Below are 12,578 nucleotides of genomic sequence, written 5' to 3'. Positions count from 1 at the left end.
CCTGCCCTCACAAGGGAGGGCCTGCGTAAGCATGGAGTCCACCAGAGGGGCAGGAAGCCCGGATGACATTGTCGGGTTCCCTGGATCCAGCTGTGCATGAAAGTGACTCCACCTCCCTGACCTCACACACAGGAGCTAATTAATCTTGTCGGGCCAGGTTGAACTAGGGCTTCCCTGCTGGCATCAGCGCCTGCCTCTACCACCCCAAGCCAAGCCATCCACACCTCAGAAAGAGGCCAAGCACAGGACAGGCCAAATCTGCAGGCTCAAAAAACCACTGTTGACTGACCACACTCCAGGCAGAGCCAAAAAGGCAGGACACTAGGAGCAGGGACAGACACAGGGTAGCAGCTCTGGGAGCTGCAGCAAACCTGGACGTAGGCCCGGCACGCGTGGGTTCCCAGAGGGCCTCCCAGCCCATCATCAGAGCAGAGGAGGAGGTGCCAGTGGCTCCCTTGTGGGACAATCAAGGCTGGCAGAGCCCTCACAACTTTTCTGAGGGTTCCCCCAAGTTCAAGCATCAAGAATCCTCAAAGAAAAGCCGTCCCCTGCCAACCCCTGGCCAGCAGAGCTGCAGTCCCGCATGAGAGTAAATTATGGAGGCGCTGCCACAGAAACACCTCCAGGCTGGCAAGTTCCCATGCCTCTGTCTGGACCAGCACAAATTTCTCCTCCCCAGAGAGATTCTCTCTGGCCCTCCCAGCAGAGTGGCCACAGCCCCTGAGGAGCACAGTGGCCTCTTAGTGAGCACCTCCGAACAGGGTCCCCTCCCGAGTGTCTGCTCCTTGCTTTGAGTTTCTGAGGGAATCCTCTGCAGAGGCTGGGGTTTCAGATGCTTGGGGCTGGAGGTGCTGCTCTAGGCCCTGTGCCCAGGCTGGGAGCCCTGGCTCCGGAGGGTGCACTGGATCCCTCACTTGCACTGCCCGGAAAGTGGGCAGGAGCACTTTTTCCCTGGAGAGGAGCTACAGGCCGGGACTCACTGCCCCAGCCTGGGCCCTCACAGGCCTCATAAGACAGGGGCCGGCAGCCAGATCTAAGTGGAGAGGAGCCGGGTCTTAGGACCCCACCCCCGGTCCAGGTCCCAGCAGCCTGCCAGCCAGTCTCAGGAATCCCATGTGGTCCTCCCTGGCACAGGCTGGGATGGCCATGGAGGCTCTTTGGGCAAAGGCGAGAGACTTGCCCGAAACCAACCAGGGCAAGGTATGCAGCCTCTCCGTTTTTATTTTTTCCCCCAGTCCTCTCTCCCTGCCCGCCCGGTGTAACTGCTTAAATCCAGCCTCCTGTACCACTGGGCAGGGCCTGGCCCCCTGCCAGCAGAGAATCACCCTACAGGGCCCCAGGCACTGGCATAAGCAAGACCTCAGAGCTTGGGGTGCCTGAGGCCAGCTCAGACGCCAGCCTACGCCCGCCCGGAGCTGCGGCATCACCTGCCCCGGGCCCTCCTCCCCTGGGGAGGCCGAGCAGGGGCCTTCCAGCACCACCCCTGATTTGGGGAAGGCGGGCAGCATGTGGCTTCTAGGCCAGATGGGCTCAGATTTAAGGCTCAAATCTAGAATGCCCTGACCTCAGGGCCGAATGCCCTGACCTCCCCCGGCCCCAGAGTAACTGAACACGTCAGGTAAGACGGGAAACGAGCCAGGACCGTGTCCCGTGTGCAGAGAAGGGCTCCTTCTGCAGGCTCTCTGGAGGCAGCCGAGTTGAAGGGGCCATGTTTTCACCCCAAAACACCAAGTCCAAGAATCAGTCTCTGGGGAGCAACCAGAGACCCGAGAGGTGCCCAGGCTCCATCAGAAAGCAGAGCCCGGGGCCATCAGTGTGGCCAGCGAGAAGGGCTGTTAAACGCACGCAGCTGTTAGAGAGCGCCAGGGACTCAAATTTAATGACCTGGAAATGTTCTGAACATATTAAATGGAAGGGAAAAGGTAATCAAACAGTGGGGCGGAGGGCACCCCCAGCCCCGGGGCCCGGCTTACCGTGGGATTCGGGGAGGCCTCACACCGGGACTGGTTGGAGACACAGGCGTGCTGCTGGGTGCACCAGAAACAGGGCCAGCGCGCCGACAGGCAGCTGGTGCAGCTGGAAGACAGGGGGGCCCTCAGACATGCGGCTCCCCACCCCCGCCCACCCCTGCGCCCAGGACCCAACAAGCAGGTCTCGGCACAGGCCTGCAGGAGGGCCTGGGTACTTTGCAGGTAGTGAGTTCCCTGCTGCAAGAGCTCTGTGGGGAAACAGACAAGGGGGGGCTCTAGGAGACTGACTAGGCGTGAGCAGCACTTGTGTCTGCTCCCACCAGCCTGGGTGCCCACAGGGGCCGGGCCCTGAGCCAGGAGAGTATGCGGCGGGAATAAACGAGCTGGCCAGGGAGCCAGCAAGGGGGCTGCTGCCTCTCCCATGCCCTCCTGGACGGCAAAGACCCTTCTCTGTGCTCTTCTGCTCCTCCCACTGTCCAGAGACCAGCCCCCCGGCCCACTCACGCCGTGTGGGGGTACACTTGTCCCGTGCGGCTGCAGTCGTAGATGGTGAAGGTGGCCCCAACGATGTTCCGCCCGTTGACCCTCACGGCCATCTCAACGGTCACGTGGTCTAGAATGGACCAGGGATGCCAGGGAGAGGATGAGGGGGCAGGGTCTCGACGGCTGTGATTGCAGCACCCGCGCCTGCGAGGCCACCCTCCCACCCCTTCAGGGCTGGCCCGGCCAAGGGACCCCTTCAGCAGCAGCCCTGCCCAGCGAGGGATTCGAGGGATTCGGACCTTGGTGAGGCGGGAAGGGCGGGAACTGGCCCCGGGGCAGGAGGTTGCAGTAGGCGATCTGGTGGCCAAAGGCAGGGCCCGGGACCCGGGCCACGGTGCGGGTGCTGTTCCCGTAGTCACAGGTCATCTCCATGCCGCTGAGGCTGGGCAGGCTGCCCGAGATCTGCAGGATCATGCCCTGGAGGGGACGGATCCTCAGCGGGGGGGCGCGGGCCACTCCCCTCGACCTGCCCCACCCAGGCAGCCCTGGAGGAGGGGGGTGTGGGGGCAGGACGCCAGGCCAGAGGGCGGCATCCCACGTGTGACCCTCTGGGTTTCCACTTCCCATCCATAAAACGAAATTGATCATCTTGGGAGGCTCCTGGGACCTCTCTGGCCCCCGATACTCTCCAATAGCAGACCCTGCTCCCATCTCCCGGGTGGGGCACCCTGGCAGCAACCTCTGCCCACTTCTGCCAGATGCTCACCTTGGCTCAGACAACTTGTACGGTGACCCCCACCCTGACCTCGTCTAGAACGTCAGCACCCCCTGCTCTGACTGCACCCCCTCCCCACCCCCAGTGCCGCTACCGCCTTCTCCATGGCGGTCATCACCATCTTAACACTCTGCCCGCTTCTTCCCTTACCCGGAAGCATGTCAGTCCCTTAAGAGCGGGGGTGTCTGTTCTGTGATGAACGGACTGGGGACACTGGTCTCAAACTGCACCTGGCACACAGTAGGTGCTCATGGACATATTGGTGGGTGGGTGGATGGACAGACATGCCCACACCCAGGGCACCTGGCGAGCTAAGATGTGTAACAGGCTCTGTGACATGCACTTTTGGGGAGAGGGCAGAGAGGAGGCCAGGGCCCCTGGGTCCTCAGAACCATCATCTCCCAGGTGACAGATGAGGCCAGCCAGCCTCAGAGATGCCCCCCAAGGGGGAGGTGTGGGTCTGTCCATCCCCAGCACCTGCCCCCCTCATCTCCTGGGCATGGGCAGGGGGGTAGCCACAGATGTTCGAAGGAGGAGCCCGGGACTCACAGGGTACTCCTGGCGCACGTCAATCTCGGCAGGCAGGACGCTCATGGCAGGGCAGCGGCCCGGGCCCTCGCTGGCACTGGTCCAGAAGTGAGGCTGGCTGGAGTTGGCACAGTCCTGCTGCAAGGTGCACCTGAGCAGCATGGCAGGTCAGGACCCGGCGGCCACGCCCCACCAGCCCCGGCCTGGCCTGGCCCTCCCCGCGGGCCTCACCGGGTCTCCAGGGTACACCAGCCGCAGTAGGCGTCGGCCGCCCCCACGCAGTCCCCACAGGTGGTGTGCACGGCGCAGGCGGCCACCTTCACGCGGGCCATCTGGAGGCAGACGGGGCCCAGCTCAGGGAGGCTGCCAGCCCCTCCCCGGGAAGCCAGTATGACTAGGGCCGGGCGAGGCTGGAAACTCGGGGAGACAGGCTCCCCCAAAGAAATGGTGTCTGCACTCGGGGTGAAGGTCAAGCAGGCAAGGGGTGTCTGGGGAAGAAGCAGCGTGTTCAAAGGCAAAGCAAGCAAGGGATCTGGGTGCCGGGGTGGTCTCACCTGGTGGGACGTCATCAGGTAAAGGTAACTGGGGTCGGTGGGATCAAACTGCATGATGGGGTGCACGGGCTCCCCGTAGGCCACTGTCACCACGCGCCGGCTCACCACCTGCATGCTCTCGTTCAGGTTGATCTGTGGGGGCAGAGGCATCAGCAACTATGTGCGGGGGGCGTGTCCAGAGCAGGGGGGAGACCAAACATGGGGGCTGAGGATGTACCCCCACCCTCAAGCCTGGCATCTCTCCCACTGCTGCTAGTTGGGGGCTCCCACTCCCACCGGGCCCCCACACCCTCCCCAGGCTGTGGCATCTGCCCAGGCAGCTGAGGGAATTGGATTATGGGATCTGAGTCAATTAGGCGGGCCTGGTGCTCTAAGGAGCCGCGCCAGGCGGCTGACTTTCCCGACAAGGGGTGGGGGGTCCCGGAGGGGCAGGTCCAGCCCTCACCTGGGGCCCACCAAGTCTGTCCTGCCCCACCATGGGGACACCAGATCCTCCTGTGCCGGCCTGGCTGTGGCTATGGTTACCTTTGGAAGCCAGTCCCCTGGGTTGGGGGGCCAGTGGTGAGGGGGAAGAGACGAGTGTGAGCACCCCACTTGCCAGGCTATGGCTCTCTCCGGGGCAAGGCCCCCCACCACTGTCTTGAGAGGCAGGGCTACAGCCATCCCCAGATGGGGAAACAGAGGCCCAAGATCAAACAGTCTGCTGTGACAGAGCCCAGAGCCTTAAGCTCAGTCTCTCTGCCTCAAGCCTCGAGACCCAAGAGACGGCCTCTCAGCCCTGGCCTCCCTCCTCTGCACAGCGGGTCTCCAAGCATCATGAGCCAGCGCTGAAGAAACAGACGTGAGAAATGCTTTGTAGACTGCAAAGTGCTGGGAGGACATGAAAGCAACCAGCAGACCTGCAACGGCTGAGCGGACAGCCTGGCTGGCTAGGTCCCCACAGCCCCTTGCTGCCCCCCAGTTCAGCCTGTACCCCAGCCCCACCTTGAGCAAGCGCCCACTGGCTGTGCCCAGGAAGACCACCGTGTAGTTGCTGACGCTGGCCACGGCCACGGAGGACAGGCCCGGGGCTCGGAACACAGGTGTGGCCTTCAGGGGCTGCAGGATGGACAGCGGGTGCTGCAGGTGGGCGGCTCCACAGTCTAGCTGCTCTGGCTGCAGCTGGGAAAGAAACAGCATGTCAGAACCCAGTTCTGGAACCTTTCTCTTCTCCCTGGCTGGCTGGCAGCTCAGCCTTCAGCATCAGAGTTTTGAAGTATTGCTACTGCTTTAGAGGTCAGCTCTGGAATGAGCCCAGACATCACACATTCCTGACCCCAGACTGGCCCTGACCTTGGTCTCAGTCATGAGCTGCCCCAAATTGATGACCAGGCAGAAGGAGTTACGTGAGGGAGGCCAGGAGGGCAGCAAGGGACAAGGTCAGTGTGGCAGGGGGTCAGCGCATCAGGACAGAGTGAGCTGGGAGCTGCCCCTCGTGACAGGGCCCCATCAGGCAGACCTGAGGCATCCAGACCAGACCACCAGAGGCCATCCTCACCCCTCCTGCCTCGGCCATGTCTCCATGGCAACCATGCAGCTTCCTCCTCCCAGGCCCCTGCTCTGCCCCAGCACCACCAACCCAAAGCCCAGAACCCCACCAGCCTCCAGAATGAAGCCTGCCCCCTTCCCCAGGCACACAGCCCCACACACATCAGACAGGCGAACCCAGGCCCAGAGTGTCTCAGCACAGTGTGGGCAGTGACCCAGTCTCCGGCCATTCCCTGGGTCTTCTTGGTCCCTTCAAAAGTTCCTTCTGCACTTGCACAAAAATACAAAACAGACCTCCAGGAAGCACCTGGTGAAGGCAGTGGTGCAAATCCCCAAGGATGCAGACACTGCAACGGTTTAGAAGAGTGGATGGGACAACCTCAGAGGCCAGTGGGACTGAGTCCAGAGGGGCCATCCCACCCCTTGGTGACACCCCAGATCTGCATCCATCATAGCAGAGACGTGGAGCTGAGAAGAGCCTCAGGCTATTCTGCCACCATTTTGGTAAGACTTTATCAACCACAAGGAGTTCGGAGAGTAAACAAAACAACAGGCCACATTTACAGGGAACTGAGCCTGGACCAGGCCCCATATCAACTCCCTCTGAGGGCCTCTGATGGGGAAAACAAGGCTCAGAAGGGCAGTGGCCGCTGGAGGGCACCGGTGGCAACATCAAGCCTCTGGGAGCGAAGCTGGCAGTGGACTTGAGTCCTCGTCTCGTCCCCTGGACATCGGGATGCGGCATCGGCTCTAGCCAGGACCCGGGGTCACCAGAGCGCAGCGCTGGCGCCAGCTCCGGGAGCAGAGGCTGTTCTGCGGACGCCTGAGCCGTGGGTGCGGCACCGCACCGGCCCTGCCCAGAAGCTCAACTGTTTTTTTTGTTTTTTTTTTTTCCTTATTTTCTAGAGGCATGTTTTATTTATTTATTTATTTATTATTTGTTTGTTTGGTTTATACAAGCACTGGGTACAGTCAGAAGCGGGGGAGGGTGAGAGAATTCACCAGAGCCAGAGCAGGTTGCAGAGCAGGCAGAAGGACCGAAGTACACTGCTGAGGGGAGCAGCGGGCGGCAGGAGAGGTCTGCGCGCCATGTGGGACCCTCCTCTGGTGGCCGGGGAGCAGCCGGGGATCGAACCGGCGCCGCAGAGGCTGCGGGCAGCTTTGCAACCCAGCGCTCAACCGCTGCGCCACCGGGGAGGCCCGAAGCTCAACTGGTTTTTAAGAAAAAACAATAAACGTGGGTCCTTCTGTCTTTGGGCAAATAGACTCAGCTGCAGACCAATGGGCTTCCAGGCGGAGGAGGGGGTTAGACCCTGAGCCAGGGGCGTCCTGGGCCAGAACCCAGGAGTGGGTGGTCTCTGCAGAAAGGCCGGGGGCGACCTCGGCAAGACCCTGCCCTTCTCTGAGCCTCGGTTTACTCAGCTCGAAGCCGCCTGGACCTGCAGCAGCCCCGTCACGGGGCTGGCCGCTGTGACTCGAGGTAGGGCTGCGGCCTGGCCCACCGCACACCGCCAGGCGTCCGCGGGTGGTGCTGCTCCTGCCTCACTCCCAGGCGGCTGTCTCTGAAGTCACTGCTGTAAGGCAGATTTTGGGGCAAATCATCGCTACCTCAAAAGCTTCTGATCCGCCTGCCTAGGGCCCCCGGACGCAGCCATGCTCCCCCAGCCCCTCGTCTCTGACCACACCTCAGTGTCTGCCCCTTTCAGAAGGGAAAGCAGGTCTCCCCAGCACGCAACCCGCAAGAGTTTACAGACACTCAGAAAAAACCCTGAACCCTAAATCCTCCGTCAGGCCCAGGGGCCTTCTGAGTGCCCCCCTACTCTTTAGCTCTCGCCCATCTACTCCGCACTCCTGCACCCCCTAACCCTCCACCCCAGCCCCATTTCTGCTCCTCCAACATTCTAGGCAGGGTCCGGCCTCGGGGCCTTCGCCCCGGCTACCCCCTTTGCAGAGTGTCACTCCCCAGACAGTCCCAAGCTTGGGTCCGTCGTGGACGCCTCTGTTTCCTCACCCTGTGTGTGCCCATGGGGGGCCCTGGAAAGAGCCTGCCCCGCAGCAATCCTGCCGCTGCCGGGAGGAGGTGAGGCAGGCTCCATCTGCGCGCAGGCAGGAGAACGGGGCGCTGGGGCCAAGTCTGTCCCGGGGGACATTTTTCCTAGGGGTTATGTAATTTTTCTTCACTGAATATGGATTATTTGCGTCATCAAATATTAAGTTGTTTTAAAATTAAAATTGTAAGCCCTTGCCCAGGGGACATGGCTTCCCTCCCTGAGCTCTGGGAGGGGTGCGGAGGAAGGGGGGGCCCTAGGGGGCCCCCAGCGACACTTGGGGTTTCTGTCAGCCAGGGTGGGGGGCCCTGGGAAAAGCCAGGCCAGAGGCCCAGCTTAGGGTGAGGTGAGGCTGGGGAGGCAGAGAGGATGAGGGCGCACGCCGGGAATCCGGCTCTCGCCTGCCCGCCCTGACATTCACAAGCCATTAATTCTGCACCGAAGGAATTTTCTAAAAAGCCTTTCCTCTAACTTTTTTTTTCTTATCCTAAAAATAAAATTTAAAAAAAATTTAAAGGAGAAGTAACTCGTCGGCTGCTCTGAATGATCTGTGCTCTGAGGGGGAAGCTGATCCCCAACTGTCAGGAGAGGTCACAGGACTGCAAACTGGCAGACCCTGGAAGCGGGACAGACAGGCAGGCGGGCGGGGAAATGCCTCCTGCTGGGGGAGGGGCTGCAGGCCTGGAAAAGGGGGACCAGGCAGCTGGGGGACCAGGCAGCTGTCCTGAGTGAGCACGGCCTCAGCCAGACCTCCGGGACATTAGCACTACAGGCCACAAGTACCATCCCGACCTGGGACGCTGCCTGAAATCCCTCCATTAGCACCCACCTGCCTCCAAGTCTCACTCAGCTTTAGCCTTTCAAAACCCCATTCCCTGGAGAGCAGGGAGGTTGGCCTCTCAAAACAGCCCCTCCCAGCCGCAAGGCTACCTTTCCAAGCGTAAGACTGGTCAGGCCCTCCCAGATGAAAATCCCTGCTCTAGTTCGCAGTAGGCCTTGGACTGAACCTGGAGTTGAAGGCCCTTCGTGATCTACTCCTAACAATTGCTCAGGCCTCGAGTCTTCTCTCCTCTGCCCCCACCCGACTCCAACACACCATTCTCTGCAATTTCTCCAATATGGTCACACTTTCCTGCAGGGCTTCTGAACCTTTGTAATGCTGTTCCCTCAGCAGCCAATGCCCTTCCCACTCCTCTGAGCATGCAACTTTTCTTTTTATTAAGATTTATTTATTTATTTATTTATAGAAGCACTGGGTACAGTCAGAAGCACCAGAGGGTGAGAGAATTCACCAGAGCCAGAGTGGGGAACAGAACAGGCAGACTAAGTACACTGCTGAGGGCCGCAGCGGGCGTGGCAGGAGAAGTCTGTCACGCCATGTGGGACCCTCGCCGGCGGCTGGGGATCGAACCAGCACTGCAGAGGCTGCAGGCAGCTTCACAGCCCAGAGCTCAACCACTGCACCACCGGGGAGGCCCTGAGCATGCAACTTTTTAGCCAGCCTTCCAGATGGGGCTGATAAAAGTCTCCCTCCTTAAGGGCACTCGCTGTCACTTTCATTTATTAACAGTAGCACACGTGTGAACTTCTCCAGGGCAAAGACTGTGCTCTGGGGTGGGTGTTTACTAATGAAAGGAAACAAATTTTAACTAAAGTGTGAATGACTGTCTTCAGCTGCTTCCTTTCCAAGCAGACAGTTTGAGAGCCACACCACTGTGCTGGATAACAAAGGGGAAAGCAGGGGGCGACTGTCTGCCTACTGTGTGTGACAGCATAGGGAAGGCAGGTATTCAAGCTCAGGAAAAAGCTGACTGCTACTTTGGGCCCTTAAGAACCTCAATCTATCCCGCTCAAAAATGGGATGAGCAACAGCTGCTGGTTTCAACTCTGCTCTGCAAGCAGGACACCCCTCCCCCTCCAGCTGGCAGCCTCCCGGGCCCACGCTCTCGGGCTCCGCTGCTCACCCATTAAAACTCTGATGTATTGATTTCACTACCAACTGTAATTGTGTTGACTTTCTCTCCCCAGGAAGCCAGTTGGAGCAAGAGCCTCAAGAGCGCATCTTCCCAGGCCTCGAGCATCCTGCCTGCAGGCCCCACTGAACCTCACTCACACCACAGGTGGCACCAAGGCGGAGGCAGCGGCAGGCACCTCTGGTAAAGCCCCACGGCTCCTGGTTCCTTTGTTCCAGGCCTCCCACCCTGGGACCTTGGGCTCGGGGAGTGAGCACCTTCCTGGCTCAAGTTTTCAGTCACTACTGACTGGTAATCGTAGGAAAGTGAGCTTTCTCTGCCGAGGAGATGCAAATGCAGGGAACACTGGGTATTCAGCTCTGGGGCTGAGCCGGGCCCTCCCACTGACCCTCCACGGCGGCCAAGCTTTCAAACCTGCAAAGCACTAAATGTGATGGGAGATCTTGGAAAAGGACGCGAGTAAAGTCTAGAGTTTAGCTGAGAGTAAAGTACCAAGTTTGGTTCTAGTTTTGACAAATGTACCAGGGTAACAGAAGGGCTCGGCACTGGGGAAGGCTGGGGAAGAAGATACAGGAGCCACTGCACTATCTTTGTAAGTTTCCTGTACATCCAAAATTATTCCAAAACAAAAAGCTTAGAGGAAAAACTGCAAAGCAGGTGTCATAACCTCCACAGCTCCACAGCCTTCAGTGGCTCCCCAGCGCCCTCCCTGTAAACCCGCTTTGCTGCTGGATCCTCCAGGCCCTGTCCCCACCCCTACCCCCACCCGACCCTCTGGGGCCTCCTCATCACCCATCCACCAACAACCCTTCTCCCTCAGCTTGAATGGCGAGATCGGCCAGGAGAAGGCCCGGAGACAGGGCTGGAGGAGAGGAAGCCCGCAGGGCCAGCCGGGCAAGTGATGGGGACCTGACAGGGACAGTCCTTGGGAGTCTCCGGCCAGGCCTGGGCACTCTTCCTGCAAGCCAGGTTAAGAAACGCATTGACTCCTCGCCATCCCTCTCCCCATCATCTCTGCAGGCTCTGAGGTCAAAGGGTGCAGTGTTCTCAAGGTTGCCCAGCTGCACAGGATCAGGAGCCACACTTGCGCCTCCCAACCCAAGCCCCTCCCTCCCACACCAGTCCTGTGGGGGAGCCCCTGCACCCCGACCACCAAGGCTGCTGGCTCTACTGGGTGCACCACTGGGTATACCCTGAGGGCCTACTGTGTGCTGGCCTTGGGAGGGCAGGATGGACTGTGCTCTGGAGGGGGAGCTCTGGCAACAGTTCTAAGCCAAGGAGGAAGCCTCCCGCTGCCCAGAAAGGAAATACCAGCACCTCCCGGTGGGTGAGCAAGATGCTGGCTTCCTGGAGGGGGAGGAGGGGATGGGCTACGGGGCCAGAAAACAAGGGTCAGCGAAAACAGCTTTGAGGAAAGGAAGGCACAGAGACGGGCCGAGGCTTCCTCAGGACACACAGCACAGTAATAACCTGCCCTCCTGCTCCCCGCAAGCTGCTGAAGCAGGCGGAAAAACCGGCCAACAGCAAGACACATGGCTTCAGAGAGGCCTGCCTCGGTTTCCCCAACGCTCTCTCTGGAGGAAGTGGGTCACCCAGCCGGGGGCACTGAGGTCATCCAGGCCAGCTGGGCACCATCTGGAAGGGCCGTGTGAACACGCCAGGCCTCCCTGAGCACGAGATGTCCATCCACCCGCCCACAAACAGCAGGCCCTGCCGCCACGTCAGACACGGCGGCCGGGCTGAGGCCAGGGCCTGGGCTGACTGAGGCACCAGGCAGAGGCGCCTCAGCCGTCGGGGCACACGTCTGTCGCGCTCCCATCACAGATGAAGCCGAGTCCCCGGCTCCTTACTTGGCTCACTGCAGGATGCCCATCCCCTCTGAGCCTCAGCCCCTCATGTGTGAAACAGGACGATGACAGCACCACCGAAGACAGCACCACCGGCAAGGGCTCTGCTCACAGCATGAGGGTGTCAGCAAACGTTCTCAGCCAGGCAGGCCCCGGCCAGGGCCAGGGGACTCCCAAGGACGGAGAAGCCCCCAGGATGAGCCGGTCCACAGCTTCTCCCAGCCAGGATCTGAGGCTGGGGAGCACCCTCGCCCTCACCCAGGAAGGGGCTGGGGAGCACCCTCCTGCCCAGGCCCGCTCAGCAGCCTGGGAACCACCGCCACTGCTGCTGACTCAAGCCACTGCGGTTGTTTGGTTAGCTGGACGCGGCCCCCCAGACACCCAGCTCCCCCTTCTCCAAGCTGTTTCTCATTCCGGCCCGGCCTGGCCCCATTTCCAGCCCTCCCCCCGGTCCCGGAGGAGCACAGTGTAGGCTGGGCAGCCAGCGACTCTTCCGTGTCCAAAATCCTTCCCTCCTGCCAGCTCGGATAGGGGCCCGGGGGCTGGGGGACAGAGGGCTGCGACTCCAGCCCCTCCTCATCCTGGAAGTTTCTGTCGGGGCTTCTTCCCCTGAAGGGGATTGAGCCAGGAAAGCTGAGAACCCAGCTGCCTGTCCCTCCCGGGCACCCTGGGCCTTCTCCTCCTGGGACTGGCAGGGCCTGGAGATTGGTGCACGGACTCCCCCCCGTCAGTCCCCCGGGGGTGCTGGCCTCCATCCCAGAGCCCTGGAACAATGGCCGGTGGGGGCAGCTGAGAGGACAGGGCTGGCTCAGGCCCCCAGCAAACATCTCTGGCCGGGTCCCCTGTCCCATGCGCCGGAGACATGGAAGTGAC

The 12,578-nt window shown here is 60.8% G+C and overlaps 1 protein-coding gene across 1 annotated transcript in view; it reads right to left on the bottom strand.

The window, feature by feature from the left end:
* Positions 1-12,578, bottom strand: part of PLXND1 (plexin D1) — a gene marked incomplete at both ends in the record, with an annotated part of 41,852 nt that overhangs the window by 20,007 nt on the left and 9,267 nt on the right. The window contains 7 exons of the mRNA XM_084248025.1: positions 1,974-2,076; positions 2,475-2,583; positions 2,753-2,930; positions 3,778-3,907; positions 3,988-4,088; positions 4,311-4,442; positions 5,295-5,471. Coding sequence (XP_084104151.1) covers positions 1,974-2,076; positions 2,475-2,583; positions 2,753-2,930; positions 3,778-3,907; positions 3,988-4,088; positions 4,311-4,442; positions 5,295-5,471 — 930 coding nt within the window. The remainder of the gene's footprint in view (positions 1-1,973; positions 2,077-2,474; positions 2,584-2,752; positions 2,931-3,777; positions 3,908-3,987; positions 4,089-4,310; positions 4,443-5,294; positions 5,472-12,578) is intronic.

Source organism: Talpa europaea (genome assembly GCF_964194135.1).
Source record: "Talpa europaea genome assembly, chromosome: 11".
Lineage (NCBI taxonomy): Eukaryota > Metazoa > Chordata > Mammalia > Eulipotyphla > Talpidae > Talpa > Talpa europaea.
This window is presented reverse-complemented; position numbering and strand designations above follow the sequence as displayed.